The sequence below is a fragment of the Crocodylus siamensis genome, chromosome 1 (genome assembly GCF_052110815.1).
Source record: "Crocodylus siamensis isolate JL-2025a chromosome 1, ASM5211081v1, whole genome shotgun sequence".
In the NCBI taxonomy this organism is placed as follows: domain Eukaryota; kingdom Metazoa; phylum Chordata; order Crocodylia; family Crocodylidae; genus Crocodylus; species Crocodylus siamensis.
Genome location: NC_143395.1, coordinates 419,576,627 through 419,599,555, shown reverse-complemented (window position 1 = coordinate 419,599,555; position 22,929 = coordinate 419,576,627). Strand labels below are relative to the sequence as shown.

The 22,929-nt window shown below is 44.2% G+C and overlaps 1 protein-coding gene across 4 annotated transcripts in view; it reads left to right on the top strand.

Moving 5' to 3' along the window:
- SLCO2B1 (solute carrier organic anion transporter family member 2B1) overlaps positions 1-22,929 on the top strand; it is a 160,435-nt gene that overhangs the window by 114,113 nt on the left and 23,393 nt on the right. For all 4 annotated transcript variants that reach the window (XM_090030908.1, XM_090030907.1, XM_090030909.1 and 1 more), the window contains 3 exons: positions 16,919-17,083; positions 18,682-18,874; positions 20,268-20,427. In XM_090030908.1, coding sequence (XP_089887034.1) covers positions 16,919-17,083; positions 18,682-18,874; positions 20,268-20,427 — 518 coding nt within the window. The remainder of the gene's footprint in view (positions 1-16,918; positions 17,084-18,681; positions 18,875-20,267; positions 20,428-22,929) is intronic.

Genomic DNA, 22,929 nt, shown 5'->3' with positions numbered 1-22,929 from the left:
TGGGAGATTCATACCGTCCTGCTTCTGTCTGTCTGCAAAGAGATCTCCCATCGAAATGGATAAAAATGAATTTGCTCCCTTTGATAGGGATGAATAGGGACCTACTAAGCAGTTTTTGTAGTTGGTTACAGCATAAACGGCAAATTTCGTGTCTATTTCCCGGGTGTGCTCTGCTGGCCCCGCCCCTCAGTGCCGATTGGTGGAGAGACACTGATGCGGGAGGAGGGTCGAAAGAGTGGCTGACATCTTGTCTTCTGCTCTTGTCTGTTCCCCATTTGAGGGCCAGCATTTTATTTTTATTACTTTTTTTTTATTTGATTTCACAGATAATCCCGGATTTTGCGGTTTCCACGAATTGTGCAGAATCATGGCTTGAGTAGATGAAGGCAAACACATCTTTTTTTTTGGCTTGGGGCTATGAAAGCAGCAGAGTGAGACTAGGAGATGACTATCTGGGGTTATTCTGCTGCCACAGTGGCTGATGCCACTGATCAAGAATCCGGCCTGTTGTGCTCGGGTCTTTAGCTGCTCATAGACAGGCGCTCATCCTGTCTCAAAGAAGAGACTGTGTAAAGGCCGTGACTTGTAAACACGTGTGGCCTGATTGTTTCATATATAATGTGCCTAAGTGTGATTCCACCCTGTTCACATCACTGAAAAAGAATTAACATGCCTAGTTTTGTAACAGTCCATCATCTTAGTCTTATGACTAGGTCACGAAATGCAGCAATCAGGAGAAGGACGCATCCACTTTTTTATATTTTCTGGTTTTCAGGGTCTTGAACAGCAAGAAGTAGTATCACACTGAGGTACCTAACAGGTGGAGTCGTTTCTGGCCTTTCACCAATGGATCTACTCAGTATTAAATATTATCAGTGGTACCCAGAGTCCCCAGTCAGGATTGCAGCTCCATTCTGCAAGGCACAAGACAAATCCAAGGAGGGACAAAGCCCCATCCCAAACAGCTTACATCTGTTTTATTTGAATTGTAATGGTGCCTCTAATCCTAGATCATGGCACAGCGTGCTAAGGTGAAAGAAAGATGGCTTACTGTTCAAGAGCAGAGATAAGTGAGTACAACCTACAGAGAAGGGCAGAGCAAAGTAATGTGAGATAATGTAAAAGCATCATTTGTGACAGTAGGTCCTGATTTAAGACAATATATTGCAGATAAGTATAATAAACAGCAGGAAGGAGGATGAAGGTTATAAATACCATGACCCCAGAGTTGCAAGCCAGCCATGTTTCTGTCTAGATTGGTGATGGGCAATCGCTTGTGAACGAGCATGATTGTCTTCCAAGGATCTTAATAGTGAGTTTGCCGGTGGCTCCATAGCCCAGTTCTAGATCTGCATGTCTAGTTGCAGTGAGGACATGTGTTTCCAGGAGAGGTGGCCACTGTGTTGCTGTGTTGGATGTCCTCATTTTCTTTTTCACCCGTTCCTCTTTTCCTCTTCTGCCTGCCAATGAGGTGTTTCAAAGTGTTGGGATCCCTCCCAAAGAGCCTTCCTCCACTTTGTTTGGTCCCGAGCGAAGGTCTCCCAAGTATTGATGTCAATGTTACCCCATCTAGATGACAGGCCAGCTCAGCAGTAGTTTCTTTCCAGTTCTGGTGTAGTAAAATAATACTCCCTAAATGTGTCTGCTTCACAATAGTGGGACTTCACTTTTTTTAATGGTACTTTGTAGTGCCAGTTTTCATTAACCCACATTTAATAAACAGCACAAATATTTGTGCCTCCCTTCTGGTATGAGCTGAGGATATCAGATGTTACATGGAAATGTAGGAAGACCTGGGATTATCTAGTCTGGGGAAGCAAAGACTGAGGAGGAATTTGATCGTAGTCCTTAAATAGCTGAAGGGTAGTTATAAAGGGGATGCTAACAGACAAGTCTCAGTGGTCACAGAGGACAGGAAGAGGAAAAAGGGTGTTAAGATACAACAAGGGATATTTAGGCTGGATACTAGGGAGTTTAAACAGAGATGATCCTTCCTTGATTAGGGGGTTGGAGTCAATGACTGGTGCCAGGGGTGCTCCTGCTGCAAGCCATGTGTTGGCTTGCATTCCCTCGGACCTTGACATCATAGAAAGCATGACCACAGGTTCAGCTAGGTGGCAAAAGTACCACTTGTGACAAGGCACTCGCTAGCCTAAATCACATCCCCGCATCTCATGCAATGTTACAACTGTTTCCTGTTCTTTTTTATGTGCGGATCAAAACAAATGCTTGTTCCACGTGCATCATACACACCCCATGCCTTGCATCTAACAAACACCCTTTTCCCCTGTGCATTTTTCATCCTGTGCATTTTAGACCATAAAGTACCATATTATTTACGATCAGCTTTGTCATGGGGCTGTGCAACCTGTGCCCATCCCCACAGCAAACATGCACTCATGCTACTCTAAGGTCATTCAGCCATTGGTGCTAGTTTGAAGTTGCCACAGTGACCTCCTGAGGTCCCTTCCAGCTCTATTTCCCTGCGGTCTTCCAAGTACTGACCTTGATTGTCAGGTCATGCATTTTTCAAGCTAATAGCCCATTGGCTTAGCCTGGTTAAAGCACACCAGTTGCAACAGCCCTCAAGGGAGGGTTTTGGCCAACATCCAATCTACTCACCTTCGACTCCACAAGTGACATGAGAAGCTGACTCAAGGTGGGCTTGCTCTTATGCCTCTGGAACCAGAGCAAGAAGCCTTTTCTGCCATGCCTGGCTGTAAAATGCCTAGTACTATAGTAATAACAGTTGATAAAGTCTGCATTAGCTGTGATAAGATAGTAGTGTAATGCTGCCATACACTATTGAGCTACTGGGACACTGTGCTAGAAATACAAATAGTCTAGTCACTGTTATCACTTAACATCTCTTTCTACAAACAGTTATCATCACAGTGTTGCCTTTCAAAGCTCCTGTCCCACTTCTAGCCTATCTGGCAGTTCTAGGGCACGATCAGATAAGTGCCTCCTGCCTTTTTGACTGGACTCAGCAGATAGCAGCGCTTCTTGTTTGGTCTATTCAGGCAGGACTGTATTGTTCTAGTACAGAATAACGAGTGGCAAGTGATGCTGGTATCTTGCTAGGCTTGATGGCCTTTGGGACAGGCAGCCCAGTACATGTGTCTGGTACGGAGACAGAGAAAATGTTGATATCCACTATGGCTTTCAGGTGGCCATCACGTTAAATACCAGGGCCCCCATTAACTTTGGTGGAACCAACATTTGGATGGTAGATATTATAGTAGAAAGCTGGAAGAATCAGCTTTAGGGACAAGCATTCAATGCATTTGCCCCCCTTTAGCTTCTGCCCATGGCCCCCATAAGCCTAATACCAGCTCTGGAATTCTGGGTGAACTGCAGAGAAGTCAAGGTTATCCCTACTTTACCCAGTGTAAAGGAGATTAGAGTTTTGCCCACAGTTTATATTATTTTCCTTGTTTATTTTGTTTATTCTTTCTGGAGCTAAACTTTATTGCCTCATTAGTTTTAATATTCTTTTGTACACAGCAGCTTCTATAAAAGCTATATTTGGAGGCCTTCCAGTCTGAATAATCATTAAACTTTTATATTTCCTATTGCTAAAACAAGGCAGAGCAAAGTTTACTTGATAGAGAAATGAGGGAAAAGAATCCGATTTACACTCCACATTGCTGGTCTATCATTTTAATGCATTAATATAGAGGGAGCAGTAGTTTCTTAAGGGAAAATTGCCCTGTTTTTCTGATCTCAACCATCTAAAAGTTCATTAGCAAGGAGTGATTTGTTGCCCTGTAAAAGCCTCACAATATTACTCTTTAATGTTTTTAATTAAAACCAGCATTTCTGTGCATTTGTACTAGAGGCATCCATCTTGCTGAAAAGCAGTCACGTTCATGACCTGGGCAATAGAAGAGTCCAGTGGAAAAGAAGACTTCAAACCAGAATTCAACTCCTAAGAAAAGCATAGGACACTTTAAACAAAGTAGTTACTCTTTCAAAAGTTACACACCTTTCTTCTTCTGCCCATAAAGCAAATATGACTGGGATGTATAAGCATGTAGTCAAAGAAGGTCATTCGGGTAAATGTGTTATCTTTTATTAGACCAGCTGAATAGTTGGAAGAAAATGTTCTTTGCAAGCTTTCGGGCACAAGCCCCCTTCTTTAGGCATAGGGAGAGTCTTTTTCAGGCAGAGGGAGAGGGTGTGTGTGTGCTCTCTAGGGGTTGAATAGAAGCTTAAGCCAATTTGCAAAATGCAGGTCTGTGAAAATGCAAATGCGTGGCAGGGAAGATCAGAGGAGATGGAAGTTAATGGGTGCCAGACAAGTAGGTGGGAGGGGAAACAAAAATGGGGAATGTTAACCTGGGATAAAATGTAAAATGTTAACCTGGTAAAATGTAGAAAGGTTACCTGGGGTTATCAGATGGCAGGCAGGTTATAATGTGCCATAAATCCAATGTCTATTTTTAGTCCATGATTTTTTGTATCCAGTAGATTGGTGAAGTGAAGTCCATAGGCTCATCTGCGAAAGGTGTTTTGTAAATTCCCTTTGAGGACTAGAACTGAGAGATTGGAGAGAGAGGGTTGTCTTATGAGAAGAGTGTACCCACAGGTCATTGGGTAGGTTTGTCTTTGATAGATTTTCGGTGTGCATTCATTTTGGTGTGCAGCTGTTTTTTCTCCTACCTAGTTTCCATCAGGATATTCAATGCCCTGGATGAGATGTATTTCATTTCTGGAGGTGCAGGTGTAAGATCCAGGAATAGTGAAGGTGCTGTTTGGGGGCGCACTTATTGTGGGAGTGGTGATATATTGGCAGGTTTTACATGTCTTGTCCTGGCATGGCCTGCAAACGATCCCAGATTAAGGCTGGAAATGTGGACATCAGAAGTTTATGGGAATTAGAGGTGGGGAAGACCTCGGTACCATACACTCCATAGCGCTAGAGGCATTACAAGATTATTGCCTGCACTGAATTATCTAGTTGGGATCTAGATATGAATTCAAACACTGCTGTCTGAACCCAGTCCTCATCAAAGGCATTCACACTGAGGAGCCCTTATCCTGGAAGTCCCTATGACCCCCCATGTGACTACACATGGGACTGCTTCTCTACATAAACAGGCAGAATCAGGTGCCAGGTGAGGATTTTACACAAGATCCTTTTCCTGACATCCATCCCAAATTTCCCTTTTCCAATTTAATCTGTGCACTGAACAATCCCTCTCCCTCCTTGGCATTTACACTCTGCATATACTTGAGCATAAATATAAGATGAGAATAGTCTCACTCCATACTGGGCTTTGGTGAGTCACACTGGGGAGGGAGGAATTACCACCAAGAATGACCATCTGCAGCACAGATGGTACTTGAAGGAGGTAGTACTTGGCTGACCCTAGGGGTCAAGGTAAAACATAAGGGGCAAGGCAGTCCCTTAAGTTCATAGGGTCTGGATCATTTAGAATATAAGAATATTCTAAATATTCTCCTCTAAATAACATAAGGATATCCTTCAAGTAAAGCATCTTCTGAACAACTTTGTTGAATAAAGTCTTAAATTGCTAAGTTGACCCAGAAAAGAAGGAAATCCCAGAAGGGTTGCTCAGTATTTCTTATAGCTTGACAGGGCACGAAGTGGAATATGGTAGTGAAGGTTGAACTGCACTGGCACTTACACTTGCACTTGCACACCATTGAGATCCATGGAGCTGCATGGATATACCTGAGAGCAGAATTTGGCCCCAAGGCTCAGATCCTGCACCCACCACTAAAACTAATAGGTGAGGTCTAAGTCGACCAAGCTGGATTCCTTCTTAAGAACCCATAAGTACCTGGTGTTCAGTCTTTGTGCAGTCATTGGGTGTTGTGAGAGGTTTGCAGTTTTCAGGATCAGCCTCGCTGAGAGTGCTTTGGGAAAATGAATTTGGGAAATGAATGTCAAGGACGGGAAAACCCTGTGTTTAAAATGTTGCTACTAATAATAACTAGAAATAATAGGATGAGGTTGTGAACAGGGTAGAAATTCAGGCAAGGCACTGGGGATTCATTCAGACAATGAAGCCAGTTATTTCAGAGGAGTGAGCCATGCTTTAATACTGGAGTTATTTGAAGTTTCCAAATTAGGAAAGTTTATGTACTGTAGGAAACAGTCCTGGTTCCTGCACAGATGGTTTGGATAGTATTTGGGCTACATCCTGCTTTTCACCTATGCTTGCACCTCCCATTGCAGACCCAGGAGCTGTTCATCCTAACAGGAAGCAGCATTTAACTTCCAGTAAGTCAGTCCTTTCTCTAATTGCTCTGCTTCTGTTACTCATCTCACAACTTTAGTACAATCATAATTGCTGTTAGAGATGAACTGCAAAGCCATGGAATGATTTTTTATGGCCATTTTTGCTTCTTTATGATACCTAGTGATGGTCTCAGAGGTTTTTAATTTTCAAGTTTGAAGATTTTTTTCCCCCTTGATCTCTTGTATCTCAGAAGCATCAAGAGTTAACTTCCTTGTTTGGCACTAGAAGACCGGGGAGATAGTAGGACTGGGACCACCATCCTTCAGCAGACAGAGGAGGAGCTTTTCACTGCGACCATTTCAGAACTTTGATTGTGTTGCTCTTTAGTTTGACTCAAATGCATGAGATATTCTAGAGAAGTAATGCTTATGGAGCAAGATAATATCTCATTGGACCAATTCATGCACTTGGGAGAGGCAAGAAAGGCTGTTTTTAGCTTCTAGTGCCCTTTGTGAGGTCTGAGAAAGAAGCAGTTACAGTTTTAGCTAAGTACAAATCAGCACGGTTGCTCTCCTTTTAACGAGAGGCGAGGATTTCTTAGACAGTATCTGTTATCAGACCAACTGGGCACATCTACATGTTCATTAATGTGCTGTAGTTACTGTGCATTTAGCTTAGTATTCACTGAATGAATTACTAACTCAATGCACAGTAACTACAGTTGCTGTGCAGTAGCACTGGCGCACGGTTTTTTAGTGACACCTACTGCACAGTAGCCTAATACCACTATGCAGTAGCATATTAGCAGGTTTTTTTGCCCGGCACACTATTGCACAGCAACTGTAGTTACTGCGCATTAAGCATCTCATGTAGATACATCCGCTGTATAGTCGGGATCAAGTTAGACACATTTTTGAATGTAAGACATTCTTCCTTGGGTCTCTGATTGATCGGGTCTTTTAAGCTAATTGTGCTAATCAACTGGGTGACTTGAGAGACAAGAGGGTAGTTTGCCCCTATGAAGCAGAGGCAGAGGTGAGAGAGAAGTTGTAATAGGCCCTAAAACCAAAATGTCTGTTAAATGCATTCCCCATCCTAGGGAATTTCTATCCTAGGCGTGTCTTCTGAAGGCATTGTACAGGTTTCCCTGGAGGAGGACTGTGCTGTTAGAGGTAGAGCAGTTGCTTTCTTTCTGTTTCCAACTCTGCAGAGAAATCAAACAACCTCCACGTTCCAGAACGACCCCCTGCAGAAAAGCAACAAAGGACAGAAATCCCGTCAGACAAAGCCAACCTCACCTCATAACAGCCATTGTTAACAAATTCAAGTGGGAAAAAAATCCCCGTGACCCGATGACGTTGGCTATGTTCCAAGTGGCTTTTCTAGCAAAACAGGAAAGTCAAGACTTCGTATTCCTTATTTCATAGGTAAAAACAAACACAAAAGCAGTTTGAATCTCAGTGTATATATTGTAGAAGAGCAGCACTAGCATTCCTCCCCTGCACGGTTCTTTCTTTCATCTAGCCCGTGTGCCTGTCCCTCATGAGCCATGTTTCCCTTGTAGTAGTGACTTGACAGCTCTTTCTATGCTATTTATGATTCTTTTTTCTTAGCATATGATGAAGTAGGTTGTTACCTAGGCAAGTTCATGCCTCTCTGCTGCTCCCCTACCTTCTGTTGTCTTTTCTTAATCTCTTTAAGGCACCAAGAAGGAAAGAAAGACAAAATAATGCAAGTTTTAAGTAGCTGAGTGCTGTTAAGTCTGGTCCTGCTCCCATTGGGCACATCTATATGTGTATTCATGCGCCGTAATTACGGTGCATTATGTGTAGTACCTGTAATAACAGGTACTAACTCAGTGCTCAGTAATGGGCACTACTATGCAGTCGCACCAATGCAAGTTTTTTAAATGATGCTAAAGAGCAGTAGACTAATTCTGCACATTAGTACAGCTTTCTCCGTGATGCGCTAATGTGCAGTAGAATGAGTCTACTGCGCTTTTAGCCTCTCATTTAGATGCATCTGTTGACTTCCAGTTGACAGACCCTTGGTCATGATTGACAAGAGAGCTTCACCGCTATTTAGACCCGTAAGCATGGGACATTTGCCCCTTGTGACGCAGATTTGGAGTCACCTGGTCAAGACTCTCACAAGTTCCAGCCCCCTCTGAAGGGACGTTTATGAAGCGTTCAGATCTTCCTTACCCAGATGCAAAGCTATGGGCAAAAAGTAAAACGCTGACTGTTGATATACTGGTATCACCAGTCTGTCCCTGTGTTCTGAGATTGACTGCTACCAAAGACTAATTTGGACGTATTGCAGAAGTACATGAGTTCAAGTGGGTACTTCCTTTGGGAGTGATGTGCACTGAGCGATTTGGCAGCTGAGCAGAACAGGCAGTGCCCCTTCATCCCAAGGGCTAGGCATTCGAGTCCTCTTCCCAGGAGATGCATATGCTGCCTTTGGCTTCATGCCTGGGGCTTCACAAAGGCCAACAATGATGATCAGGAGTATGGAGCTGCTGCCCTACCATGAGAGACCAAAAAAGTCTAGCCTCTTCTGTCAGAAAAGGAGAAGGCAAAAGGGGGAATGTGATAGAGGGCTATAAAATCAAGCAGGGCATGGGTAACGTGAACAGGGAACTGCTATTTACTGAGTCCCAGCATGCTACGACTAGGGGGCACCCACAGAAAATTAGCGGGAGAGAGATCCAAAATGAATGAAAGGGCTTTTTTGGATGCAGCACATAGCTGAGTTGTGGAATTTGTGGCCCCAGGAGGTTGAAGAGGTAGATGGTAGATCCAGGTTCAAGAAGGAATCGGACACATTCATGGAGGACCAGGCCATTGAGAACTGCTAAATAAATCCATCAGGGATGGATCATTTTATATCCTTATTAATGCCAGGCAGGGCGTGACGGAGAATGGGTTATACTAGACATGCTTCATTCCTATGCTGTCCCTTGAAATCATCCACTACTTGTCACTGTCAGAGACAGGAAGTTGGACCCGATGGACCATTGGTCTGACACAGCTCGATACTTCTTACGTTCTTATATTCTTGGAAGTCTGTGCAATCTTGAGAAAGTTCAGCATCTTGCAAGCTTGCACTCAAATGCTGTTAAACCATCTACCCAAGTCCTGCTCTGGGGCATCTTCAAGACCAGTGCTATGGCTGGGATGTAAAACCCGGTGTGACTTAGATAGGAAGCCCGGTGTGACTCAGATGATGTGGGAAAGACTAGTCCCTCCATTGAAAATGGCCCCAGAAGAGCCAGACAAGGGTCCCAGGCAGCATAAGGGGAGAGGTCCACTAAACTCTTGGTAGGAAGCACTAGATCAGTGCCTGACAGAAGAAACAAGTATGCTCAGTGTAGAACCTGTTCACAGGATGCCAAACCCAGCACCTCTGGGAGTTCATGCCTGACACATGGCACAGATACTGAGACCAAGGGAAGGAAGGTGAGAACATCCAAGGAATGAACATTCACCTGGGAGGACCATGCAACCTTCCCATGCTCCAAGTTGGTGTGCAGTCCTTCATGCACTAGGCCCAGTTCTGGGTAGGAAATCTGGAGTTCTTTGCTGTTTCTGAGTATACCTCAGTATCTGGTGCACCCGTTCCTCACAACAGTGCCCATATCCCTCTACCCCATGGTCTGTTCAAGCTTGCCAGGGACACAGTATCTCCAAGAGCAGAGCGGGAATAGAATTGAGTGCCAAAGAGGTTGGTTTGGAAGGTACCTTTGTGTCCTTATAAGGTCTTGTTAACCATGTCTATCTCGCAGTCAACATGATGGAGATTTCCTTAATGCAGAGAGGAGACATCCTGGCACAAACCCATTCCCCTCCAATGTCCAGTTCGTCTCCACTGACACCCCAGGAAATGGAGAGGTATAGGAAGTATCCTACTAAGCACAGGAGGCGTAGAGCACGTCCATGTTGCAGAAGGCGTTACACCTTGTCTTCATTGGGCCTGGTGAATGTACAAGCTACGGTTTTCCTGTTGATGGCCTCTTTGCCTTCTCTGCAAAACTTTGAGCAGGGGGTTGGACTACATGTGACCTCCTGCAGTCCCTTCTAACCCTCATTTTCTATGACTCCATGGAAACCATTCCACATTTGCAGCCAGAATAGACTGTGACACTTTCCTCCGACAACGTGCACAACTCAGTGTAGGAACAGGAGGTCCCTGCTCCCTTGAGATGCAGATAAACCTCACTTGATTTCATAGATTTCATAGACATTAGGGCTGGAAGGGACCTCAGGAGATCATCGAGTCCAGCCCCCTGCCCAAAGGGCAGGAAGTCAGCTGGGGTCATAGGATCCCAGCAAGATAAGCATCCAATTTACTCTTGAAGGTGTTCAATGTAGGTGCTTGAACCACCTCCGCTGGCAGACTGCTCCAGACCTTGGGGGCTCGGACAGGAAAGACATTCTTCTTTATGTCCAGCCTGAAACGGTCTTGCAGGAGTTTGTGACCGTTTGACCTAGTCATCCCTTGGGGCGCTCTGGTGAACAAATGTTATTTGGCATCAGTTGTGATAATCAGATGCAGCTTAGTCCCTCCACCATTCAATTCCAGTGCTTTACAGTTAAACTAGACATGCCTCATTCATATCTCCTCCCTCAAAAGCGTCTGCTACTTACCACTGTCAGAGAGAGGATATTGGGCCACATTGGTCTCACACAGCTCAATACTTCTTATGTTCTCATATTCTGAATAGCTGATGACATGCAACATGTGGCAGTGAAGAGCTATGGGAACGCATGCAGGTGAATGAGGGCAGACAGTTCAGTGCGGCTTATCTCAAGCAATGCAGAACGTGACACGGCCCTCATCGCTTTTTATTGTGGGGCAGCTTGATTGTGGCCAGCCTCAGGGGAGGACGGGTGTTATAAGAACAAAGCACTGAGGGTTAATATTAAGGTTAACATTGAAGATGAAAATGGATGAGGGAAAAGGAAAGATCTGAAAGGATAAAAACACCCTGAAAAACAAAAAGAGATATTGGGGGGGGGGGGAGGAGAAGCAATCTGAAGCATTTTAAGAGGCCTAAAAACAAAGCCATTAAGATGCACTGGGGGAAAAAAAAAGCCCAATGCCTCAAAATAAAGAAGTGGGCAAAAATAGAAAGAGAGAAGGAAATTGGAAAAACAGGAACAAAGCGGCAGTAAGCGAAGGAGACAGGAGAGGATGTGCTGTTGCAAATTGTCTGCACACAGCAGTTTAGACGCCGCGATGCATTTGGGATGCCGTGTGCTCTGCCAATCAGTTTCTTCCCAGTTCTCGACACGGAGGCATGATACCTTCCCCCTGCAGAAAGCCGTCTGCGGTAAATGCCAGGTTAAGAATTGTCCTCATTTGACAGGTATTCTCCTGCTCTTAATGAGCTGCTGAGAATGAATTTATGCTGGGTGCTGGCATGAGTCTCACACATTCGTTCCTCCTCCGTGTCGACATGTTCGTGTTTAGAACGAACATCTGGGGAAAGCAAGTTGTGCTTGTGCAGAAGCCGCGTTCAGCTGCGTGCTTTGGGTTCCACAAAGATATACAAAGAGGAACAGGGAAGTTTTCTGTTCATGGGGAAGCAGAGACAGGCATGGGACGCAGGCTTCATAATCTGTGTTAATGACAGAGGTTGAAGTACAGCTTGATGAACGACCGATAAAGTGAACTTCAATTCATGAAACCTCAAGCTCTCTAGGTATCTTTAGCTAGTCTAGAAGGTGCCCAGTGACCCTGCCTGGCTTCAGACTAACACAGCTAACTATGCGTCTTAATGAGAAATCTTTGCGAGTTGGAAAATTCCACTGTTCCAGATGGTGAGAGTTACTCGTCTTTTTTTTTTTGATTCCCCAGTGGAAGCAATTGTTTATTTTAGTAGCTGATTTTCCCCTTGCTGTATGGAGTTAAGCTGTTTTCTTCTGTGCTTTCCAGAACCCCAAGAGGGGGTTGGCTGCTGAGGAAGTCACTAAAGTATTCAGGGTTTGTCATGTCAAAATGTTTTTCTTGTGCAATCCAAATGAAAAAGGATGCCAGAATCATAGCAGCCACAGCCAGCAAAGAGCAAACTACGGGCCTTAGCCTCTTACAATGTCAAAGACCCTTTCATATTTGCTTTGCAGAATCCCTGCAAAGACTCAGGGAAAGGAAAATCAGATGCAAATTTTGTACGGCAACCTGTGTGATAGCACAGCCCCAGGCAATGTGACATACATGCTATATCAGGGACCAGATTTTGCAGCACTTTCTCGATTTCCACTCCTGTTCGTTGCAGCGTGAGTTCACCTGCATCATGAAGAGAGTAAAAGTGCAGCACTGGCGTCAGAATTTGGCTTGTAAGGGAAAGAGACTCTTTTTCCCATTCAGATCTCAGCTGCGGCAGTATGGATTCATGCCAAAACCACTGAAGGCAGTTGAGTTGCTCTGGATTGGTTTGACTGATGCGTGTGGTCCCTCAGTTATTTATGTGGGCTATAGACCTCTGCACTGTATAAGCAGGAAATATTAACACAAGCAAAGAGAGGTGAAGTGCAGGGACTAGCACAGTGGGCTCAGAGTCCAGACTCTGAGGATATTATTCCGACTCTCATCAGAAGCCCATTAGGGGAAGATTTGTGGCTGGCAATTGCATTGCTAAACAGGGGTTGGAAACACACAAGTAGCTCCCCTGCAGCACGAAGCCCTACCACGTTCAGTCCCTGAATCCAGATCGTTCCCTCCACCTGCTCTTGAAGGCCAGAAATCACCCAAGAGGAGGAAAGACCAAGCCCTTCCCTCCCAGTGGGTGTGTCTAAACATGTATTCATGTGCGCCTAAATTTAATGCGCCTTTGCTTAAGGTGCATTAAGGTGCATGTCTACACATGCGCTAATGCACATTAAGGCACATTAAATTTTAGGCATGAAATGCAAAGTCACGTTAGCGCACATGCAGGCATGTTAATGAACATTACTGTGGGGTGTTTCTATTGACGCATACCATGTTAATGAACATTAGTGTGTCTACACATGTGCTGATGCACTTTAACTAATCATGCCTAAGTTTGATGCTTGTTTTATGCAGGTATCAAATTTAGTTTGGATTAGCCTAAAATAGCCATTTTAAGACACATTAAGGGCACACACGTAGATATGTGCCCTAAATGCACCTTAAACCAGGCTAATGTTCATTAAATGTGCATATGTACACATGCCAATGTCTCACAGAGTAAGCCTCATTTTAAGGTGTAGGCCGCATAATTCTGGAACATGGGTGGCCAACCTGAGGCATGCATGCCACAAGAGACATGGGCAGCCTGTGCACATGGCATGCAGAAGATCAGGGAGGGGACAACTGGCATGGAGGTAGATCGGGCAGAGAGCAGAAAGCTGAGTAGCAGGTAGGGCAGGAGTGCAGGGAAGGAAACAGAAAGCAGAGCAGCAGATTGAGCAGGGGAAGGGCATCAGAGAGTCACCCAGGGAGGGTGCAGAGCTCCTTTGCAGCATGCCTAACAAAAAAAGGTTGGTCTCTACTGTTCTAGAAGATGGTATCAACTCAAAGCATATGCACATGCCCAAATACCGAGGAGCCCAGAGAGAGTTGTGCCCAAATGGCACAGCCATGCCCTCGCCCTCCCTGTGCTTGTTTCACCATCTACAACAGAGATAATGATATGTAATTTTGTAATGACTCTTCATATCCTTGGGTGAAAAATCCTGCAAAAAAACAAAAAATTCTGCTCCGTATCAGTTATGCCACCTGAATGCATAATGAAATGATTTCTTGTGACGTGTTGTGTTGTAATTCAATTGGCCGTGTCAGTAGTTCATCTAAAACTCCTTTATTAAATTCAAAACCCAGTAGCCATTATACAGTTACTTTAAATGAACACTAAAATACTATGGCAAAATACTCATTCTGTATTAGATAGCAGAGTCACACTGCTTACTAGTGTTAAAGACTGTGCCCACATAGTAATTACAGATATAAGCATTTGTTCAGACTACTTTGACTGGGCTCCTGAAGTGTACCTTATTATTCCCAGTACACAAAACCTTATTTGCTTTTCCTTATTCCTGAGGGGCTTCCTTCTAGGTTTCCAGGAGCCAGAGTTTGGCCTACCAGTCTCCTTGTTCCTACATTAGTGTATCTGTGGCTTGCCACCCTTTAGCCTGGCAACAGTAGGGTTTGACTGTGTGTGCACGTGTGTGTGTGTGCACATGCATGTATATGTCTGTCTCTGTTCTTTTCTCAAGATATGGATTCCTGGAAGATTGCCATGCTAATATCTGATATAATAAAACATCCCATCATCTAGCGCATAATCCCAGGAAGTTTCATAATTCCTGTGTACCCACATAAGGGTTTGGGGTACATTAGAAACCTTCACTGTGTTTCCTGAAAGTCAGTATTGCATGAACTGATGACTTCTATATATTTCTCCTGTGAGTTGAGAACAAAAGGACATTGGGTTTCTTTAGCAAAACCTGCCCGTTCAGAATGCCAAAAGATCTCGATAAATTGGAGAATTGGGCTTTTCATGCCAAAATGAAACCCAACAAGGAAATTCATAATGTGTTTCCACTGGGAAGAAAAAATGATATGCGCATGTCCAGAATGAGAGAGAATTAGCTAGGCCCTAACACTGCTAAGAAGGATCTGGAGGTTATGGTGGAACACAACATCAACACGAGTCAGCAACGTGGTGCATTTGCAGCAAAAGCAAATGCAGTTTGGGGCTGTGTTAGTTTAAGTATTGGACGTAAGACATGGGAGACGCTCGTACCATTCTCCTCGGCACTGGTTAAGCCTCAGCAGGGGTATTGTGAGCTGTTCTGGCCTTCTCGTTTTTGGAAGGATGTAGTAGAGGAACAGGAGAGGATTCAGGGGTGAGCAATAAGGAGAGGACAGTTGTTGAAATGCAAGCACGATGAAGAAAGGCTGAAAGAGCTAGATATGCTTAGTTTGAAGGAAAGAATATTAAGGAGAGATATGATAACAGTTGTCAAATATTTGAAAAGCCAACTCTTCATGTTCGCAGAGCAGTTGATCCTTGAGGCCCTGTCCTGCCTACCATGCTCTGTGTTTCAGTTGTCGACACATTCGCAAAGGCTTTATCAATGATAAATAGAGTGTATTACAAAGTCTAGAGATCATCCTTGTATATATTTTCCTTTTGATGCCTTAGCCCCTATGAGCTGCTTTGCCCTGAGTTGTCTCATGTCAGTATGGGTGCATATTGCTGGCTGCCCTGCAGCGGCAGCAGGGTCACTTACTTTGAGTCATCTGCAATCAATAAAACCTTTTAAAGGTACCCCTGGAAAATCAGGAGAGGAACTGCTCAAAGTTAAAAGTACTTACTTACATTCATCTGACACAGCACCATGCTAGCTCTCCCTCTTGCAAAATTATTCCCATAATGACACTGGGACAGACGCCACTACTTTGCAGTTTGTGGCAAGGAAAAGTTGAACAGAGCCCAACCAAAAGTCTGTGGGATTAATGGCTCCAGCAGCCTATCCATGGCACTGGAGGGAGGAGAAGTGTGTGGGAAACATTTAGTCTTGGCTGTATACCTCATTTGGTTTCAGGCATGTTTCTCCTTGGACATTTTGCTTCTTGAGCCGCACTCACTTACCTTCTGCATCTATAATATACCTGATGGGGGTGGGGAGGGAGTGTGCAAAAACTGGACGGGAACCTTGTAATTGCATCTCTTGCTAGAGCTACATGGCTAAGGAAGCTGTACAGCAGCTTTATTCCCATTTTCTGGGATCTGTAGGGCTAGGAGGCGGATCCCCTTGCCAACCCTTATTGGTTTAATTTAGAAAGGCTGCAAATAGCACAGAGTTTCCCAGCGTTCACTGCGGGTTTCCTACCTATGAAGTGACATCTGTGCTAGCCTGGTGCAAGGCAGCTGTTTCAAATTTCTGGCTGCTCCTATCCCTTCTATCACATTTGCTGCCTATTGTTACTGTTGCTATTGCTGTATGAATAGAACTGGCAGAACATTTTCTGATGGAAGTTTTTCATCCAAAAATACTGATTTGATGAAGCCAAAATGTTTCGCGGGAGTGTGTTGATTTTTGTCAACCTTGGCACCAGAAAAGCATCAAAATATTTTGTTTCCGACTTATCCAAATGTTTTCTTTCGGCAAGGTCAAAATGTTGTGATTTTTTGAGTTAGGACACAATTAAAAATGGATACAATACTGTCTAAACAACACAAAACATTCTGACCTTACCTAGATGACCTTACCGGACAGAACAAGGGGCAGTGGTCTCAAGTTGCAGCAAGGGGAATTGAGGTTGGATATTTGGAAAAACTTTTTCACTAGGAAGGTGGTGAAGCTCTGGAATGAGTTACCTAGAGAGGTGGTGGAGTCTCCATCCTTGGAAGTTTTGAAGACCCGGGTAGACAAACCCTTGGCCGGGATGATGTTGTTGGGGCTTGAAGCAGGGGTTGAACTAGGTGTGACCTCCTGAGGTCTCTTCCAGCCCTCCTTGTCTATGATCCTCTATGAAATATTTTTTATAACATCAACCTGAAATCTTTAGAATGTTTCATTTTATGAAAATTTTCAGGAGTTTAATTTTTTCCCCAGTGTTAGAGAAAAACCAATGTTGAAATCTTGAAATTTCCCAGAGGATGCACATTCCGGGTTTTTTTTGGCTTTTTCTATACTAATAAGATAAAATTATCCTTTTTTTTTTTTTTGCAGTCTTTCCTACAATCTTATTGAGAAATCTCCGACATCCAGTCTTTATGCTGGTGGTATTGGCTCAGGTCAGTCTGTCAGCCATGGTTGCTGGTTTAGCAACATTCATGGGCAAATTCCTGGAGAGGCAGTTTTCGCTCACAGCATCCTTTGCCAACATGATCATAGGTAAGTCTTGCCCATTAATATCAGAGACATTCCAGTTCTTAACAAATATGCTGGCTAGTACTCAAGCTCTTATTTCATGTGGGGCTAATCCCAAATGCATGGGAATATTATTACTGTCATAACAAATCTCAAAAAAATCATCAATCCAAATGACACCAACCAAAAATATGGCAGACTTTTTTCTTCAGAAGTAAGGGAGGCAGCAATGGCTTGATTTATGAGGTCAGTCAAGGGGCATACATCCATACAAAAATAATGTTGGTAACAAAGTGTGGTTCCTGCAGCCAACTGAAAAGCAATCTGGCACAGTTTTCCATGTGGGTATCTCACAAGACTTGTTCTTTCATGCAGCTGATTATATGGCCCTGGGTAAACCCCTCAAACTTTGTGCATCATGGTCCAAAAAATGAGTCTCACCCTATATCTTGGGTGCAAACTTCAGATTGATTTTTGTCAGGTTAAAATAATTCTGATTCAGACTCATGGAGAAGCAGGGCTGGAAGGGACCTCCAGAGGTCACATCTAGTCCAGACCCCTGCCTCAGGCAGGACCATCTTTGTAAAGATTCAGACTAAATCATTCAGATGAAATGTTGGTCATATTGTCTATTTATCCTGCAGTAATATCTAAAAGCCCCCAACAGGTAGCCGGATCCCATTATCCCAGTGCTACACAAACATAAATGAGAAAGATCATGCTGTTTTTCTCTTTCTTTCTCTGGACTGTAGGTTTTCCATCCTTAAAATCAAGAGTAAGAACTTCCTTCACAAAGTGTTTTGAGCTCTGCCGATGAGAGTTAGAGGTCCACTTACACCTAAAAGTTCATTGCATTTGCACTTAAAGCACACAAGGAAGTGACATGGGCTACATACACACATTCAAAAGCCTGGGAGAATTCTCCCAGAGTTGTTCTCATGACAGAGAAGCTTATCCAGGGCCATGTGTACTGATATTTGAATGTTGAGGCCCTGAAGGGTGGAGAGCTTGTGAGGCTGATACTGTGCAGCCAGGGGGCGGCCTAGTGCACACATCTTAGTATCCTTTTCAGGCTCCCTGAGTCTTCCTGGCAACAGATGACAGCAATGAATAGGGAAGCCCTGATTAGCTTACCAAGATGGCCCATGGTCAGCCTGTGTTATCAGCTGACCATGGGCTGATGGGAGAATCCCTGTGTGTTCACGAATTATTTTTCTCTTGGAATGGCCATTTTTACTGTGGGAAAAAAAGTCCACACATGTGGTACACTTGCGGTTTCTCCTGGGAGAATAGCAATGCTCCTGGGAGAAACTGAATGCCTGTACAAGACTGTAGATAGCACTGTGTCCCTCTCCCTTTGACTCCCCAGCCCAAATGTCCAGGTTCCCACATATAGCTGGGGACACAGCTTGAACTCCTGCCATGGCAGGAAACCTTAATGGCTTAGCCACCATGGTCTCCCCTTATGGCAAGCATTGGACATGATGTTATTTACAAATTGCTCCTCACAGCCTATCAAGTAACCATGTTATCACCACATTTCATATGCACCTCCTTAATTGGAAGGTACTGAGGTATTCTCCTTAGTATTTGGATCTCTTGACATCATTTCTTTTTCCCAGGTGCCGTGAACATCCCTGGAGCAATGCTTGGAATAGTGTTGGGTGGAGCCATCATGAAGAAGTTCCAGATATCTTTGAAACAATCTGGTGCCCTGTGTGTCTTTGGCATGCTCCTCTGTACCCTCTTTGCCTTTCCTCTCCTTTTCCTGGGGTGTCCAACACAGAAAGTTGCTGGCCTTTATCCAGTAGAAAGGTACTAACAGTTTTAGTATAGCTGAGATACCGGTCTTCCACACTGACATGTTTGCTGATTTATAAAGCATTTTATTACAGGTACATTCTACAGACTTTAGACAGAAATTGAGAAATGGAACAAAAACTGGTTACGGTGACCAGGACAAAAAGCCATGCTCTTTAATGAAATGAGTCATGGTGGTGAATAAGACTGAAAGTGATAGTGAAGGTGTTTGTGTAATAACAGAATGGATCACATTCTAGAGTTTGGGGTCATATTTTTCATGAGTATTCTGACGACAGGAGATTTAGCCATGGGAAGGTCACCAAAGTTTAATGGATTTTTAACACAACTAATTGAGGATCAAAAAGTCAGACTGGAAAATGAAGAGCACTATTCAGTGGCTGATAATTCTTGGCAACCTCCCTACAGACTGAAATGTAGTTTTCATAACCTTGATCCCACTCTTGTTAAACACCATATAGGTAGCTTCCCATAAAGTTAAACAGAATTTGGATCAGGCCCTGAGATAGACATTCATTGTCTCCATCAGCTCTGGACCCCACTATTGCCATTGCAAATCCCCCCTTATTGAAGTAGCTGTCTCATTACCACACCCAAATATTAGGGAGACAGGGGTGACCTTGGGGAGATTGAGGGTGCAAGATGCTAAATACACAGTAGACTAATACTACTGTGCATTAGCGCATTGCTAATGCACAGTAGATTTAGTCTACTAGGCATTAGCATCACTAAAACGGCATGCACTGGTGCTACTGCACAGTAGTGCCAGTTATTATGCACTAAACTTAATGCACCTTAAGTATGGCACATTAATGCATGTGTAGATGTGCCCTGAGAAAGCCAAATCTGAGGGAGGAGCACTCATTTGCTACTGCACATAAACTTGTAGGGAAGACTTAAGGTAGACTCTATTGTCTTAAATTTCTTTTTTAATAAAGCAAAATACAAGGATTAGTTTTGATGCTAAGCAGAGTATGCTTATAGGTTAGAATAAAGTGAGAAAAGAACATGTTCACACTACTGACAGGAAAATGGAAATATTCATTTCTAAATAGGCTGTATTTTTATTTTTATTTGTTACTGATGTATTGACCAACAGTTTTCTTCTTTGACTAAGTTCCACTTGGATGGGGCAGTAGTTAATGAAGAAGAAAGACGAGTCCTGAATGTACTGACTGAATTCCCTACCTGTTCATGTCCCAAATTTCAGGCTTTTGAGGATGTTTTTGTTTAAATTAATCTACAAAAATTATAATTTATGTGGATTAGGCAGCGGCTATAGATAAACACTCTGGCTGTTAAGAAAGCAAGTTTTTGCTTACCAATAGCTATGCAGGTACAGTACATCATGTTCAATGGGTACATTTATATCTTTCCTTTTCCCTAGTGCTGAATTTGACCAACACTCTTTGGAATGTAACAAGAGATGTAAATGCCCTGATAAAGCCTTTAACCCTATTTGTGGGTCCGATGGGACTGAATACATTTCTCCATGTTATGCTGGCTGCGAAGTTGTAAACCTTGATAAGTTGGAAAATTCAGTTCTGGTAAGTAAGGTTTCTTTCTCTTCACCCTGAATCAGTGCCCTGAGCTGGTATGACTATACAGTAAGAATCCAGTGCAAAGCTCAATCTTGATAATTGAGTTCAATGTTATTAAATAGATAAGCTGCATAGTGGGAAAGAGTGTCTTTGTTTGAATTGGGGATGGGCAGGAAAACCCAGCTCCCTCTCCTCAGTTATATCTGGCCTGTTTTCTCTTTCTCATGCCACCAGTGCCATAAATGACGCAGCTGGTGAAGAATGAGTCTGTGGAACTTTTGGCACAGTCAGACTCTTAGCAGCTACAAGTATTATGTTATCTTTCCCAGATCAGTGCTTCACTTTCTCCATCCGTTGCAAGGCAGGGAAATCAGTCAGCAGAGCTGAAATCCTTGATTTTAGGAAAGCTGGCTTCCACAAGCTTAGGAGTTTAGTTGGCAAGGCCCTGAGGGACTGTGGTCCGATAGGGCAGGGGGTCCAAGACGAGTGGTCGTTTCTCAGGGACGCAATCCTTGGACCATTAAGGGAGTCCATTCCAGCTTGCAGAAAAGGTAGCAAAGGTCTGGGAGACCCCTTTGCCTCAATAGGAAAGTCATGGACCTCCTGAAATTGAAAAGAGAAACTTACAGGGAATGGAAGTTGGGAAATACCACCAAGGAAGAGTACACAGCAATAGCCTGCACCTGTAGGGAGAGGATTAGAAAAGCAAAGGTGGAAACTGAATTCAAATTGGCAATGGAAGTCAAGAACAATAAAAGGTCCTTCTTCAGATACATAGGAAGTCAGAGAAAAATAAGAGAAACATTGGACCCCTCCTGAACAAAATGGGACAGCTGTCAACTGATGTGGCGGGCCAGTAAGGGGCGCTCCTGCATTGAGCCACCCACCTCACTGCACCCGACCACCTTCCAGGCTCCGAGTGCCTCTCTGGGGTGCCTCACGTCTGGCTGACCCCCTTCCTGGAGCACACTCGCTAGCCTGGGGGTAACATAAGCTGCCACCACCCTGAGAAGAGACTGTCTTGGCCCTGTGTCCTCGGGGAAACACAGGCCTAATAGTCCTATGGGTACTCGACCCAGTACAGGCACTTGGGGCACTTCCCCAAGTCAGGGGGCAAAAAGGAAAGTCTCCCTTAGTCCGCAGACCTAAGGGGCCTCTTAGGCATAATTTAGACCCACCCCTCAATAAGTCTCCTACACCGGTCCCAAAGGAGAACTTTATTGATTACATGGGTAGGGTGAAAATAAGGTACGAGATTGAAAATATCATAGAAATCCCATACAGCAAAACAGTGTGGCTGAGGTAGCCTTTTGATCACGCATCTGAGTTAATGCCAGCTATGTATCTAACCAGATTTCGAGTAGCTTACTCACAAGTGTCCTCCTGAGGCTGTTGGAGATCCCCTCTGGAGGTAGGCCATTCCTAGCTCATGAGCTATGGGGGAGAGAGCCAGTTTCAGATGGTAAAGCTCCTTTCTAAGTCTGAGTCCCCGGCATGGCTGCTGCCCCCTCCTCCTGGGCAGTCGTAACTTATAAAGCCCTGTGACCTCATTCACCTGGTCCAATGGAAGCCAGCACCTGTTGGCTGTCGGCCAACCAATTTGAAATATATCACTAGTTGCCGGGCAGACTCTAGCCCACCAAGTAGAAGCCCCTCACCCAGGTAGGTGATGCCAGTCCCGTAGGCAGAGGGAGCAGGTTTCCCCCCTCCCTCAGGACTGCAACCAGCTCAGACTACCTAAAGAGACAGGGTAAAGGTGCGTCTCCTCTGCTGGGCCCATCCTGATCAACTTGTCACCGAGCAGAGACTTTGGGGAGAAACAAAGGTGGCTTCCTGCCACAACTGACACCCAAGAGAAATCCGAACACCTAAACGATTACTTCATGTCAGTATTCCACCAATCAAAGGGTGCTGTCCAGCTTGACAGGGTACAGGATGATCAAGATGGGAGTGATCACCCATCAACAGTTGGCAAAGATCTCATGAGGGAGCATCTAGAGAGGCTGGACAGCTACAAGTCAGCAGGCCCAGATGAACTACACCCGAGAGAGCTGAAATAATTTGTCAAAGTCATTACACAACCCACGGCAAAACGATTTGAGAGCTCATGGTGCTCAGGAGAAGTTCCAGAAGACTGGAAGAGGGTCAGTGTGGTACCTATCTTCAAGAAAGGAAGGAAGGAAGATCCAGGGAATTAAAGGCCAATCAGTTTGACCTCAGTCCCAGGAAAAAACCCTGGAAAAAATTGTCAAATTGGCCTATTGCTAATGGAAGGCAGCATGCTAGTAGACAGCCAGCATGGTTTTGTTGGGGGCAGGTCATGCCTGACCAACTTCAGTTCCTTCTATGATCAGCTAACTCGCCATGTGAATAAGGGAGATGAGGTTGGTATCATATACTTGGACTTCAAAAAAGCCTTTGACTTGGTCTCCCATGACTTGGTCTCCCATGACATGCTCATGATAAAATGGGAGACCTGCAGCCTGGATAACCCAGTGGTCTGGTGGC